Genomic DNA, 14,794 nt, shown 5'->3' with positions numbered 1-14,794 from the left:
AACCAGCAGCTAATTGTCAATCACCTGGTCCCTTGCTCATGTCTTTCTCTCTGACGAGATGGTGCTTCTGTCCATTTGAGAAATGATACCTGAAGAAGAGCACTTGTGCCTGCTGAGAACTGACTTTCATTATCTCTTGAGCCCATTACAGTCATAATGGCCTCATGTCTGAACTATTATCATAAGCCAAGCACTGTGTCAGGTACTGTGTTAGGCTGAAAAAAAGGGCCCCAAACGATATATGCACAAAATCCCCAGAATCTATGAATGCTGCCTTATTCGAGAAAAGGGTTTTGCTGATGTGATAAAGTCAAGGATCTTGAGATGAGTTTTCCTGGATCATCTAGCTGGGCCCTAAATCCAATGATGTGTCCTTGTAAGAAAAAGGCAGGGGGAGATTTGAGACATAAGAGAAGGTACACAGGAAGAAGGCCATGTGAAGACGGAAGCAGAGATTGGAGTGATGCTGCCACAAGCCAAGGAACGCCTGGAGCCACCAGAAGCTGGAAAAAGCAAAGAAGGATCCTCCCCTAGAGCCTTTGGAGGAAGTGTGGACCTGCTGACACTGATTCGGACTTCTGGTCTCCCCGGATATGAGAGACTAAGTTCCTATTGTTTTAAGCCACCATGTTTGTGGTAATTTGTTACAGCAGCCTTAGGAAAGTAATATAGGTATTTAATATATTGCTGCCAGATTATCTCATTTGATCTGTAAAGCAGGCCTTTTATTCCCATTTCACAATAAGGCAATTAGGATTAGCAAAGAATTGCTAGAAATGCCAGTTCCTGGCTCCCTACACATGTTTCCTTCTAAGAGGATTCTCTTCCTCCCCCAGAGCCATGGGCCTCTCCCCTGTGACTGGACACCTGAGTAGAGGGAGCCAAGGCATGGGATGGACTCAGCCCACCTGTCTCTCTCTCTCTCTCTAATCTGAACCCAGAGATTCTAGTTAGACAATACTGAACACTTGAATTGAAACAAGTCCCACTGGAGTCAGGGCCAAGTAAGTCAGCTCCCCAGCAAGGCAACGGCTCAAAGAACTTCAGCTTTGGAGGGCAGTGAGAAGCCATGGAAAAAGAAAAAAAAAGAACTCCCCTGGTGGTCCAGTGGTTAAGAATCCGCCTTCCAATGCAGGGGGCACGGGTTCGATCCCTGGTCGGGGAACTGAGATCCCACGTGCCATGGGGTAACTAAGTCCATGCAACGCAACTACTGAGCCCACGTGCTCGGTAACCCACGTGGCAACTAGAGAGAAGCCCGTGTGCCGCAACAAAGAGCCTGTGTGCAGCAACTAAGACCCGACACAGCCAAAAATAAATAAATAAATATTTTTTTAAAAAGGAAAAGGAAAAAACAAAAACAACAGTCCATGGAGAGACCTGGGAGAATGGAACAGACTCAGAGAGAAGCAGATGCAAGACACTGCACAGCAAGCAAGTTGGAGACTAAGCTAAGGATTTCCTAGTTCCCATGAGGTCCAGCTCCACTCTGCCCTTCCTGGCTCCTTTTCCTCCCCGCAGTAGGGTACAGCCTGGATTTTAGTCCCACCTCAGGCTGGGCTCCCCTGTCCAGGGTGCAGACTGCACAAACATACACAGCAGATTTGCTTTCTGCCCTTCACTTTCGTGAGATCCCCTATAGCCCCACTGTAATTTCCTTCTTAACTTCAGCTGGTTTCCCTGCGATTCTATTCTTTGCAACCAGCAATCCCTGACCAAGACAGAAGGGCAGCTTGCTCAAGGTCCCAGAGCTAATAAACAACAGAGTCAAGTGTGAAACCACGCCTGGCCAATTCCAAAGCCCAATTCTTCTTAACCCTACAGGGCTCATGATTCATGAGAAGGAGTTTGGGTTTTTCCTGAGGGTAATGGGAACCAATCTCAAAGTCGCTCACACTTTAGTCATTTATTGCTCACCAGATGCCAGACACTGTTCTAAGTGATTCACGTGTTTTAAAACTCATAATTATTAAACTAAAAATGATTACTCACACATCAACTAAAACTACCCTTTATACCACTAATAGAATATATGCCATTTATTTGCAAGACCTACCAATTCACACTGCTTACTTCTCTCCCTCTGCTGAAAACGAAGATTTTAAAATATCTCAGTGCAAAATATCTAGTTTTTCTCCCATGAAACCAACCAAACAAATATACCAGCCATTGAGAGCCTTTTGTCATATACTTAGTGAAATCTTTGTCCTCGGGTTGAACATGCACAGATGATTTCTAAGCTTTGTTCTATTTGGATAAGAGAGAAATGGTCTGCTATAAATTGGAACTTCTGAAATGCTACTAAACTCCTAGTTATAAGGCCAGGGAAAATGATGTAAAGCGTATTTTAGATCTTAATCAGTTTCTCTGAGACTCCAGAGGGCAAAACCATAGAAACTAGAGAGCACGCACAGCATTGTTCCTTAAGTTTATCGAAATGTCTTTTCCATATACCTCCAAGCAAATTCTGTTGACCTAGGCCTATCTTTTCAGGCAACAAACAACTGCAAACCAGCATATCATTTTGATCCGGGCCTCAGCAGACGAGTTTAATTAGCTGCCCTTGCTCACAAAAGCCTGCCAGAATGCATGTGATACACATCTGCAACCTCACTAATATACATCATTCTTTATTTTTAAAATGCATGACATGCCCCCTCACACCTCTACGGCCCTCCCTCCCCGCCTCAAAATAAACAACCAGGATATCCTTTTAAAACAGATTCAGCTGTGGCATCAAAAAGAGAATGGTTAGAAGAATCTCCATGGTACCCTTTTCTTCTGGCAGAATAATCTCTTAGCTAAAAAGAAAAAGGGAAAAAAACAATAAACAAAAAACCTGCCGGCTAACTAAAGACTTCTTTTTAATGAATTGAAATCAAATTTTCCCAAACCAGTGCTTGACAGAAACTGTTCCACGTGATGCTGGAACAGTTTCTGTCAAGAAACAGATGCGGCATGAAAGAAAGCATTCTGCAATCAAGTCCAGGAAACAATGCACACCACAGCTCCCTCTTGGAGATTCTCATAGGACACAACACAGTAAAGGCTCCCAGTTCACAAGACACCTTCTTCACAGCACAGCCTACAGAACAATGATTTCCAGACACCAGTTTGGAAAATTCTGATCTAAATATTTCCCCAGGGCTCCCCTGGTGGGGCAGTGGTTAAGAATCTGCCTACCAATGCAGGGGACACAGGTTCAAGCCCTGGTCCGGGAAGATCCCACATGCTGCAGAGCAGCTAAGCACATGCACTGCAACTACTGAGCGTGCGCTCTAGAGCCCGCGAGCCACAACTACTGAGCCTGTGAGCCACAACTACTGAGCCTGTGAGCCACAACTACTGAAGCCCATGCACCTAGAGACTGTGCTCTGCAACAAGAGAAGCCACCGCAATGAGAAGCCTGCACACCACAACGAAGAGTAGCCCCCGCTCGCCGCAACTAGAGAAAGCCCGCACGCAGCAACGAAGACCCAACACAGCCAAAAATAAATAAAATAAATAAAATTTTAAAATAAATAAACAAATAAATGTTTGCCCAAATATGCGCAGGGACCAGAGAACTATTAGATGTCTCTCTGCAAACAGATGGATTTCCACATGCGTCACTCCTGTGTGTGTGTTCAATACAATGAAACACGTATATGTTGGGTATCCACTGGGCATACATTTTCATTTTATTTTCCCATAATTTCAATCCTTCTCTAGGCCCACCATTTAGAAAACAAACCAGATTTTATCTTCCCAGTGATTCATAAAATCAATACTATTTAAGTGACATCAGAGTGTTTAAAGCATTTAAGTGCTTATGACTACAACAGCCTTTGAACTGGGCCTTCTGCTTCCATTCACTCCAGTCCCAATCCACTGGAGATGACTGGCTGGGCAGTGATCGTTCTGGAGCATGGATTTGGCCATACCACTTCTTTGCTTAAAGCCCACCCCTATCTCCCCTCATGGCTTACCAGGCTCTGCAAGCCCTAACCCCACTTTACTTGCTGCCTCCTTCTCTTGACGCTCGCCCCGTGCTTTACATTTTTACCGGGGTTTCTTAACCTGGAGTCCGTGGATGGAACCATGTGGATCTATGAACTCGAATGGGGAAAAATCAGCATCTTTATTTCCACTAACTAAACTTTAGCATTTCCTGTAATTATGAATGTAGGAAACAAACCCCAGTCATTTATCAGTACCTGTGACTCTGTGACTAGTGGAAATTATAAATATGTTCATATCACACGATGGTTGTTGCCGCTATCTCAAACTATTGCTTCTCCTTCAGACTTCAAAATTACAGTAATTATTAGACCCATTGCTAGAGTTTGTCATCTGACATGTTCATAAAGAAGCCCATATGCTTCTATATCACAAATTCGATTTTTAAATATTTTGGTATCTTTATTTTATTTTATTTTTTTGCTTTATTTTTATTTATTTATTTATTTTATTTTGGGCTGCATTGGTTCTTCGTTGCTGCGTGCAGGCTTTTCTCTAGTTGTGGCGAGCGGGGGCTACTCTTCATTGTGATGTGCGGGCTTCTCATTGCGGTGGCTTCTCTTGTTGCACAGCACGGGCTCTATGTGAACGGGCTTCAGTAGTTGTGGCATGCGGGCTCAGTAGTTGTGGCTTGCAGGCTCTAGAGCGCAGGCTCAGTAGTTTTGGCTCAATGGCTTAGTTGCTCCATGGCATGTGGGCTCTTCCCAGACCGGGGCTCGAACCCATGTCCCCTGCATTAGCAGGCAGATTCTTAACCACTGTGCCACCAGGGAAGACTGATATCTGTATTTTAAAATGATGGGTTTTGGGCTTCTCTGGTGGCGCAGTTGTTGAGAGTCCGCCTGCCGACACAGGGGACACGGGTTCGTGCCCCGGTCCGGGAAGATCCCACGTGCCACGGAGCGGCTGGGCCCGTGAGCCATGGCCGCTGAGCCTGCACGTCCAGAGCCTGTGCTCTGCAATGGGAGAGGCCACAACAGTGAGAGGCCCGCATACCGCAAAAAAAAAAAAAAAAACAAATAAAATGATGGGTTTCCTTTATAATCCTATGTGTTTTATTTTAAGAATTTAAAACATTAATACAGCCATGGCTGAAAGAACTCCCACCATAGACAGACACTGACCTGAATTTCCGGTTTTCCATCAACGTATATAGTGTTGTTGTTGACCATTTCCACAATGGCAACTCCAAGGTTGCACCGAATCCCAAAGGAAATGCAGAATCCCAGCCCGCTCATGATGGCAATGATGTAGCGCTTGGGGAGGCCACAGCAGTGGCAGTCACAGAGTGGGGGGCTCTGCTTGGATGTCTGCACTGGCCTTCCTTCTTCATTCAGCTCAATGTTACCTTCTTCCTCACTGGTCCCATCGATTTTCCTACAGTGGAAAAAGAGAGAAAGACCAGGATTACAGAAAAAAACAAAGTGTACTACAAAAAAAGAAAAAGTGTACCAAGAAAGAAAATAGGAAACCTAGAGTAGGATGCAGCCTGCATTTTTTAACATCATCATCATCATTATTACTAAAATAAATTATAATGGCTAAAATTACTGATATTCTGGATATCATATTCCACCCTTATAGGCATTAAGTTGTTTTAATCTCATAACAACCACATGAGGTAGATCGTGTTATCTTGTCCTTTTCTACATGAGGAAGCTAAGTCATCTATGGTGGGATGCAAGCCCAAGTCCAGAGCTTGTGTCCTCAACAATATGCTTGGGACTTCCCTGGTGATGCGGTGGTTAAGAATCCGCCTGCCAATGCAGGGGACATGGGTTCAAGCCCTGGACCGGGAAGATCCCACATGCCGTGGAGCAACTAAGCCCGTGTGCCACAACTACTGAGCCTGTGCTCTAGAGCCCGTGCACCACAACTACTGAGCCTGAATGCCACAACTACTGAAGCCCACGCACCTACAGCCCGTGCTCAGCAACAAAGAGAAGCCACCACATTGAGAAGCTCGTGCACCACAACGAAGAGTAGCCCTCACTCACCACAACTAGAGAAAGCCCATGCACAGCAACGAAGACCCAACCCAGCCAAAAATAAATAAATAAAATAAATTTATTAAAATATATATATATGCTTTACTGAACTTCCTGCTGAGAGAGTATCCATAGACTTCATCCACATTGCATGACCCAGCTAATTATTATGTTTGACCTTAATTTTAATGTCACTTGAAGCTTTCTTAAAAGATATACAGTAGAAAATTAATGCAGATGTTTTTCTTTCTTCCTCTCTTTCTAAGTCTTAATAAAATACTAGATGGAGGTAGGGAGACACATTTTCTATCACAGCACACAACAAACTGGTTGTGTGTCCTTTCTTCCTTAGGTGGTTCTTCTAAGGAGGTGATTCTCTGACAATTTTTAACCAGATGGTAGGATTTCTCACTGAGTTCTATAAATTCTCACTGAGTTCTATAAATTCAGATTATGGTATATCTATTACAGTAAATTTACTCTCTTCTTTAAAGAAAAGAGTAATTGGGCAAACTGAACACAATCTGTCAATTATAACAGGAGCTGTATGCATCCTCTCACATACTGTAACCCTTCTGAGGACGCCCAATTAAGTTCCAAGTCTTTGTAAAAATAAGCAAAGCTTATACGTTTTCCTGAGTATCATATTCACTAATAGCTAATACAGACCAGACTGAAACACAAATAATTTGCCCACCGATTCACAGAAGAGATAATCTTGGTAGCTTTTTATGACTCAAGCAAATGAGGTTAAAGCACATGTAGAGAGAAGCAAATGTACTGGATTTAATTCAGTTCATCAAATATTTATTGAGTGCCTACTGTGTGTCAGGCACTGTGCTGAACGTTAGGGAACAATAAAGAAGGGGACATGGTCTCTGCCCTTCTTCAGTTCTTAGGCTGTTTGGAAAGAAAGACACATACACAAGCAGCTATAATTGCTGGATGATGTAGGTTTTGTTGAAATCAAGGTGAAGAGCAATAGTAAAACAGGAAAAAGAGCTTTCATTTTCAATGTGTGAGCTCAGAGTGGTAGCTTAATAAATGTGCAAGAATATGGAAGTAATCAGAAGAGAACTTCAGCAACCTCCCTGTGTACCTATCTACCTACCTGTATTTATGCTAATTTGTTCTTCCTTTGTTCTATGGTTGTCCATGCTTCTAGCTAAGGCCAACCTCTCTCCCTGGGCACTAGATCTCATTGCCTCTCATCTACTCAAGGAAATTCCTACCCCATACTTAATCAATTATTTTTCCTCTCTACTAGATCATTATTATTGTCTACAAATATGCTCTTATTTGTCCCACATTAAAATTTGAAGTAAAAACACTTTCTCTTTCCGCTACTCCCCTATTTCTCACCTTCCTTTTATAAAAAAAAAAAAAACTTGGAAGTCACTGTCTTCACTTCCCTTTGTCCCATTCTCTCTTGGACCCACTCCAACCAGGTATCCCCCAACCTGTCCACCAAAACTGTTCTTCTTAAGGTCATCAATGCCCTCTACGTGGCTCAACCCAAAGGCTATTTTCAGTCCTCATCTATTCAACCTATCAGCATCACTTGACACTACTGATTATTCTTTCTTCCTTGACTACTTTGTTTCCTTCACAGAAACCACACTCACTTGGTGCTCCTCCTAATTCCCTGAACACTCCTTCTGTTTTATCCCTTAAGCTGATTCCCTACTTCCTCAACCTGTAAACACTTGGATACCCAGGACTCAGTTCATAGATCTCTTTTGTTTTCTATCTATACTTTCTGCCTCTGGGCTACAGATACCATGCATATGCTGACAGATCCCAATTTTCATATCTAGACTTATTTGATATTTTCTTGGACACACGATCAGCATCTCAAACTTAACATATCCAAACTGAGTTCCCCTAAAAGAAATTAATTCCTGAAGTCTTTCCCATCCCAGGTAATGACAAGTTTGTTCCTTTGGTTGCTCAGGCAAAAAACTTGGTGACATCCTGGATGCATTTCTTCTCCAATCTATGTCCAGTCTAGGAACCAGTGTCCCTTAGTTTTAATTTTTACTCTTCTTTTTACTTAGCTGTGTGACTTTGGTCTAGTTAACCTCTCTGGGCTGCAGTTTTCTCATCTGTAACCTGAGAATTATAATAATAGTTTCTTCTTCATGGGATTGTTCTTAGGATTGCCATAAGTGAATTATTATATTAGATCATTTAGAACAGAACTTGACACATGTGAAAACCCAATATATGCCAGCTATTTTTATTACATTAATCCTCATAACCATTCAATGAGTCCACTCTGCTGGGCTGAGCATTAATGCCATTTATTGCCATTTATATTGATGTCTAAGAGTTATTTGGATCATAAAACTGTTTATAATGTGCAGCCCCAGTGGTCATCACGAATTTCTGGCATCAGAACATATATAATTTGAATAGCATGGAAAACTGATGATCTAATATTGATACGTTATTATAATAATATTAATATTCACTAGAACATGGATAATATATAACAACTACACTAATGTTTGTATGAAGCAAATTCAGTTCTTTCCCTCTGCCCTTTCCTCTCCCTGCACTTTCATATAATGATCTTATTCTATGGTTAGAACAGCTCAGTGAGACAGGAAATCTAATGCTTCCATTTGACACAAATTATAACTGTAGTTCAGAAAGCAAGAGTGGATTGGCCAAGACCACAGAGCCAGTAAAGGGTAGGGGCAAGATGTGAAGCCTTTCTCCTGCCTGTCCAGCCAAGTTCCCTTTCATGTGAGTTTCCCAGCTCACCAGGCTGTGTTCTGTCTCCGTGATCTTCCTGAGTCACCTTGTCATCTCTTACTTTGTAGCCCAGTCACCATGGATGACCCAGTAGAGGAGAATACTTAAGAGAAAGGGCTCTGGAATGAGAGAAGCTGAATGCTGTTTCACCCATGTGCCAGTTTCGTGACTTTGGCTCTAAGTTACTTGACCACTTTAAGCCACAATATTCTGGTATTAGTTTGCCAGAGCTTCCATATCAAAGTACCACAGACTGAGAGATTTAAACAACAAAACTTTATTTTCTCACTGTTCTGGAGGCCAGAAGTCCAAGATTAGGGTATTGCCAAGCTTCCTTCTGAAGCTTCATTCCTTGGCTTGTAGATGTCTGTCTTCTCCTTGTATCTTCACATCATCTTCCCTCTGTGTATATCTGTGTCCCTCTGTGTCCAAATTTCCTCTTCTTATAAGGACACCAGTCACATGGGTTAGGGTCCAAACTAATTATCTCATTTTAATGTAATTGTCTCTTTAAAGACCCTATCTCCAAATACATATTCCTCACCAGGGATTAGATGAAGGCTGGGGGCTGCAATTACTGGGATACTACAAATTTCATCTGCTGATGTTTTTATATATATGGTAAGAACTTATTTACTGTGTAGTGTGTTTAAACATTTAAGTTTTATGAGCTAGTTCCTCCTTTAGAAGCTGACTATTCAACTTGTTCACTTTTTCCTTTTTTATAATAATTATCAGGTTATAAAAATAAGTTTATACTTTTGTGTTTTATCTGAAAGTAAGAAGCAGAAAAACTGCCTATAATTGCATAACATGGAGATAAGTATCAATACTTCAGTGTAATTCCTTCCTATCTTTATTAAAAATAAATAAACTGTTTTCCAACATACACACACAAAAAAAGTACCAGGAATTAGGACTTCAACATACAAATCTGGAGGGGACACAATTCAGTTCATAACAATCACCATCTCTAAAATGGGCTAATGATCATAGCTATGTCGTAAGGTTGTTTTAATGATTAAATGATATGATGCATGTAAATTATTTAGTGCAGTGCCTGGTACATAAAAGAGCTTTCTATTAATACATGGTGAGTAGTAGTATTATTGCTATTAATAAAATTGTTGCCACTCACAAGCTTAGCATCTCTCTATATGCATGCAGATGCTTTGGATGAAAAGTAACACAGACTAACATTCTCAGGCACTGTGGGGTCTTGAGGAGCTTAATTGAAGACAGACCCAGCTGCTGTGCTCTGAGTGCACCAGGGCTTTGGCTCGAGGACCACGCTGTCACAGGCTGCTCTCCAGCAAGCACGGAGCACAGCAGTGATTTAAGGCAGACCCTTTCCTGCAAGAGGCAGGACTCCCCAGTGGCCTTGCCAAAACTTCCTAGTACCGTGGTAGAGTCCGAGACTCTTCCTACCTAAACTTTCTTCTTTCCCTCTCTCTTATGCATAGTGTGGTGGTCTGAATGCTCTCCCAGGCTCCCATAGCTCCTTCCCCTTTTCTCTCAATAAATCTCTTGTGCATCTATTCCAGTTTTAGCATCTGCTTCTTAGAGGACCTGAACCAACACAAGCACCCTCTGAGTGCATGGTGCCACCTGGGATGTCCTAAGAGCTTCCAGAGGGAGGACACAACAGCATCGGAGTAGATTTCCTTCAGTTTCAGTTTCTCTTGCCTGAAGTGGCAGCTGAGTCAGCAGGCTTCACGTGACCATGGGACCAGGAATGAGCATGGGTCAACAACTAGAGGAAGCTCCAGAGTTGTTTGTGACTCCTTTGCACATCCTGGGTGTGGCAGGAGGGGCACCCCTCTATCAACTGAAACTTCACTTCCACCAGAGTTAGATTTGATTTGTTTTAAAAACAGAAAAATGGTGAGACATTACTTGTACAGCCAAGTTGCTCAGAGAGGAAGATTCCGAACTACCTCACCCTGCTTAATAGAACAAACCAGGCTTTGTGGCAGTCAGTTAACCCAGGTTTGATTGCCAGCTCTGCCACATATATACTAGCTGTGTGACTCTGGGCAAGTAGCTTGGCCTTTCTGAATCTCACATTTCCTCATCTGTAAAATGAATATAATATTTATCTCACAGAGCTGTTGTTAAGATTAAATGAGCCTACAATACCAAGAGGAAAATATTACCACCAGTAAACAGGTAGGTATTGCTTCAGTGTTAGGGACTGTACCATCCCTGATCCTGCCTAAGTGTTTTATACTTTCCTCTATTAGTGCACTTATCACATGGAGTTAGTTATTTGTTGTCATCAGCACAGTAGGTGCGGAGTAAGTATGTGTTGATTTGAGAATATGAATGAATGAAGTTCTCTCCGATAGATTGTGAGCATGCTGAGGGCAGGAGCCATTTCTTCCTCATCTTTATTCCTAGGGCTCAGTATGGTGCCTGGACTCATGAATCCCTAGTCAACTGAATGGAACTGAGGGATCAATTTTGGGCATCACTCCTGACTTACAGCTTTTACAGACAGAGGTAAGCATCTATTCATCCCTGCCCAGTGACAAGCTATATTTTTTAAAGGGGTTTGGGGTTAAAAGAATAAGTGAGAAAAAGGAACTCCCTTCTTACGAAGTAGAGGACTTCAATCATGCATAAGTGCTGCTTATCGTATTTGGTTTTCTATTGATGTTTGCCTGCAGCTGGTCTTTTAGATCAGAGAATCTTCATTCTTTCTAGGGTGACATTCATCGTTGCTGTTTCTCCAAATACAGATAGCTGCAGTCTGTGGGCTGGGCTGCTAGCTCTTTACATACTAGACAAGTACAGGCCCACGGTTCACAAAAACAACTGTCCAGTAAACAATCAAGCCCCGGGATTATAATTGCTTAAGATATGCTAACTGGCCTTTAAGTACCTGCAGAACTATACTTCCAATTCAAATGTTCCAGTAATCATGGAGATTTGGTTTTGTTTTGCAGGTAATGCGTTCTATATAAGGAGCACAAATTGAATAGAACTAAAGATCATTTTATGACTTTAAAAAGTTTATTTACTTACTCTTTTTTTTTAAGATTTTTTTGATGTGAACCTTTTTTTTTTTTTTTTTTTTTTGCGGTACGCAAGCATGTGGGATCTTCCTGGACCGGGGCACGAACCCGCGTCCCCTGCCTCAGCAGGCGGACGCTCAATCACTGCGCCACCAGAGAAGCCCTGTGAACCATTTTTAAAGTATTTATTGAATTTGTTACAATATTGTTTCTGTTTTATGTTTTGGTTTTTTGGCCACAAGGCATGTGGGATCTTAGCTCCCTGACAAGGGATCAAACCCGGACCCCTGCCTTGGAAGGTGAAGTCTCAACCACTGGACCACGAGGGAAGTCCCTTTATTTACTTAAATCCTAACCCCCAGCACCTCAGAATGTGACTGTATTTGGAGAAAGGGCCTTTAAAGAGGTAATTAACATTAAATAAGGGTCCATATGGGTGGGCCCTAATCCAATACGACTTGTGTCATTACAAGAGGAGGAAACCTGGACACACAAAGGGACCCCAGGAGAGCACATCACCAGAGTAAAGGTCCTGTGAGGACACAGAAAGAAGGCAGCCATCTACAGGCCAAGAGGAGAGGCCTCAGAGGAAACCAAGCCTGCCAACACCTTGATTTTGGAGCTCCAGCTTCCAAAACTATGAGAAAATAAGTTTCTACCCAGTCTGTGGCACTTTGTTTTGGCAACCAGAGCAGACTAATACAGTATTCTAATTTGCCTTCCAAAGGCTCACATTTACATTAGCTTGTTTTTCACATAATCATCCAGCCGCTACTCTACTGGAAGAAGGAAGGAAGTTGAAGGATATTGACTACCTTCTACACTGCAGGCACCCCATAAGCGAGAGGGAGAGATCTTCAAAACAATCTTGAGAAGTAGGATTTATCCCCATCTTACAGCTCAGAAGACCAAAACTCAAAAAACAAACAAACAAAAAACCTTGCCCAGGAGTCACCCAGTTGCAGTGGGTGAGGTGAAAACATAATCCAGATTTGATATCAAGCCTGATCCTACATAGGAACTAATCAGAAAGCACCTTAAAAATATTAAGTGCGTCACCTAAATAGGTGTTTTTTAAAGGTTCTAGAGAAGCAGTATTGAAGAGGGATTAAGAGAAATACTGTATGATATCACTTACATGTGGAATCTAAAAAATACAACAAACTAGTGAATAAAACAAAGAAGAAGCAGACTCACGGATACAGAGAACAAACTAGTAGTTCCAGCGGGGAGAGGGAAAGGGGGAGGGGAAATATAGGGGTAGAGGGAAAGAAGGGATATTATGGGATTATATGATATCATGTGTGTGAAACTTTTGAAAATTATAAAGCACAGTAGAATTTAAAGAATTTTTCATTTAGTTAAAAAAATCAATTAAAAAAAAGAGACAGGGGCTTCCCTGGTGAAGCAGTGGTTGAGAGTCCGCCTGCCGATGCAGGGGACACGGGTTCGTGCCCTGGTCCGGGAGGATTCCACACGCCGCGGAGCGGCTGGGCCCGTGAGCCATGGCCGCTGAGCCTGCGCGTCCGGAGCCTGTGCTCCGCGACGGGAGAGACCACAGCAGTGAGAGGCCTGCGTACCGCAAAAAAAAAGAGACAGAACATGCTCTGTAGTCAGGCAGTCCTGGTCCAAAGCTGAGTCTGGTATTTATTAGCTGTGTAACCTTGAGCAAGTTACTTAACCTAACTGAGCCTCAGTTCCATGAATGGAGGATAGAACTATTGTGAGCACTAAATAAGATAAAGTTTATCAAGCACTTGATAAATAATCGATAAATGGAAACTTCCAAAGGAAGGAGGAGGGACTTAAAGTCTGACTCCCAGAGCTAGGTTAGGATTTGAAATAGGATCTCATCAGTGTGGCTTTCAGTGCTCCAGATTCCAAAGGATCTCAAGAAAATGCACCTGGTCAACTCCCACCCAGCCAATACTCTCACAGTACCTGTTTTGGTGTATTTTCTAAAGATATTATTTTCCTCTTCCAATAGACTATAAACTCATAAAGTCAGGAACCAAGTATCCCTAGTACCCAGCATAGTTCCATAGATTTGAGGTGTTAACCTCTGCTGTTTTTGTTTTCCTCCTGGAGTTTCACTCTTTCCTGTCCCCTCATAAAAGCAGAGAGTCAGTACGCCTTACCCAATCAGGGAATGATAAGAAGGGGATAAAGATGGTGGGGCAGGAGGATGTGGAACTCGTCCCCTGCCCCCACCTTATCCCATGAACACGTACGTCATAAATACATCTACATGTGGAACAATTCTCACATAGCACTAACCTTGAAGAAGCACTTAGAGGACTTGGTTATTGTAAAGATATTTGTGGGAAATTGGGGAAAGAGAAAATAAGCCCTAGATAAGGAAATCTACTGCCAGACTAGGAGAAGATAAGAGATGCTTAGAAGAGAGAGGCTAAGGGTCTAAAAGAAGAAGGGTCCTGTGCCCTGCTGCTTGGAAAGACCCCTGAGGTGGGGAGTCCTTAAGAGAATGTCGTTCTAGGAAGCAAACCCTAAGAATGAGATCTTAGAGTTTGATAGCTCACTACCTGGCTGGGAGTGAGGACCCCAACACTGGCGGTAGGTGAGTGTTGATAGTTCCCAGTATGTGGTACCAGTGCAAATGCTAAGGCTTTCAGCTGTGGTGAACTGGGCTGGGATACAGGTGGAAGGGGATGCAGTGGTTCACGCAATATCTCTGGTACTTGGGAGGTATAGGAGAAATAGCAATATCTCCACAGAGTTGAGTGGCTATTGTTAAATGCCACTGATGCTCTGAAGAAAGAAAATAACAGGATTGGGGCAATCAATTACCAATTTAAAAGAAAAAGTGAGCATCTGTCACTTCCTTGTCAGCCTTTAAAGAGACCCTCATCTCCTGCAGTTGGGGGGCAGACATAATTGAAGATCAGGCACAAGACTTCATTGTAAAAATGGCAGAATCCCCTCTGGGTGTGGGCTGGACTTAGTGACTTGCTTCCAAAGAATAGAGCATGGAAAGAGAAGATACCTGGCAAACACTTCCTTAACCAAGCA

The 14,794-nt window shown here is 42.5% G+C and overlaps 1 protein-coding gene across 2 annotated transcripts in view; it reads right to left on the bottom strand.

Annotated features, from left to right (window-relative positions):
• Positions 1-14,794, bottom strand: part of SLC17A8 (solute carrier family 17 member 8) — a 48,657-nt gene that overhangs the window by 26,551 nt on the left and 7,312 nt on the right. For both annotated transcript variants that reach the window (XM_029206073.1, XM_029206072.1), the window contains exon 2: positions 5,124-5,376. In XM_029206073.1, the coding sequence (XP_029061906.1) occupies positions 5,124-5,376 (253 nt within the window). The remainder of the gene's footprint in view (positions 1-5,123; positions 5,377-14,794) is intronic.

The sequence above is a fragment of the Monodon monoceros genome, unplaced genomic scaffold, assembly GCF_005190385.1.
Source record: "Monodon monoceros isolate NGI ecotype Baffin Bay Population unplaced genomic scaffold, NGI_Narwhal_1 Super_Scaffold_6, whole genome shotgun sequence".
Classification (NCBI taxonomy): domain Eukaryota; kingdom Metazoa; phylum Chordata; class Mammalia; order Artiodactyla; family Monodontidae; genus Monodon; species Monodon monoceros.
The sequence above is the reverse complement of the archived record's forward strand: the minus strand, read 5'-3'. Positions and strand labels throughout refer to the sequence as shown.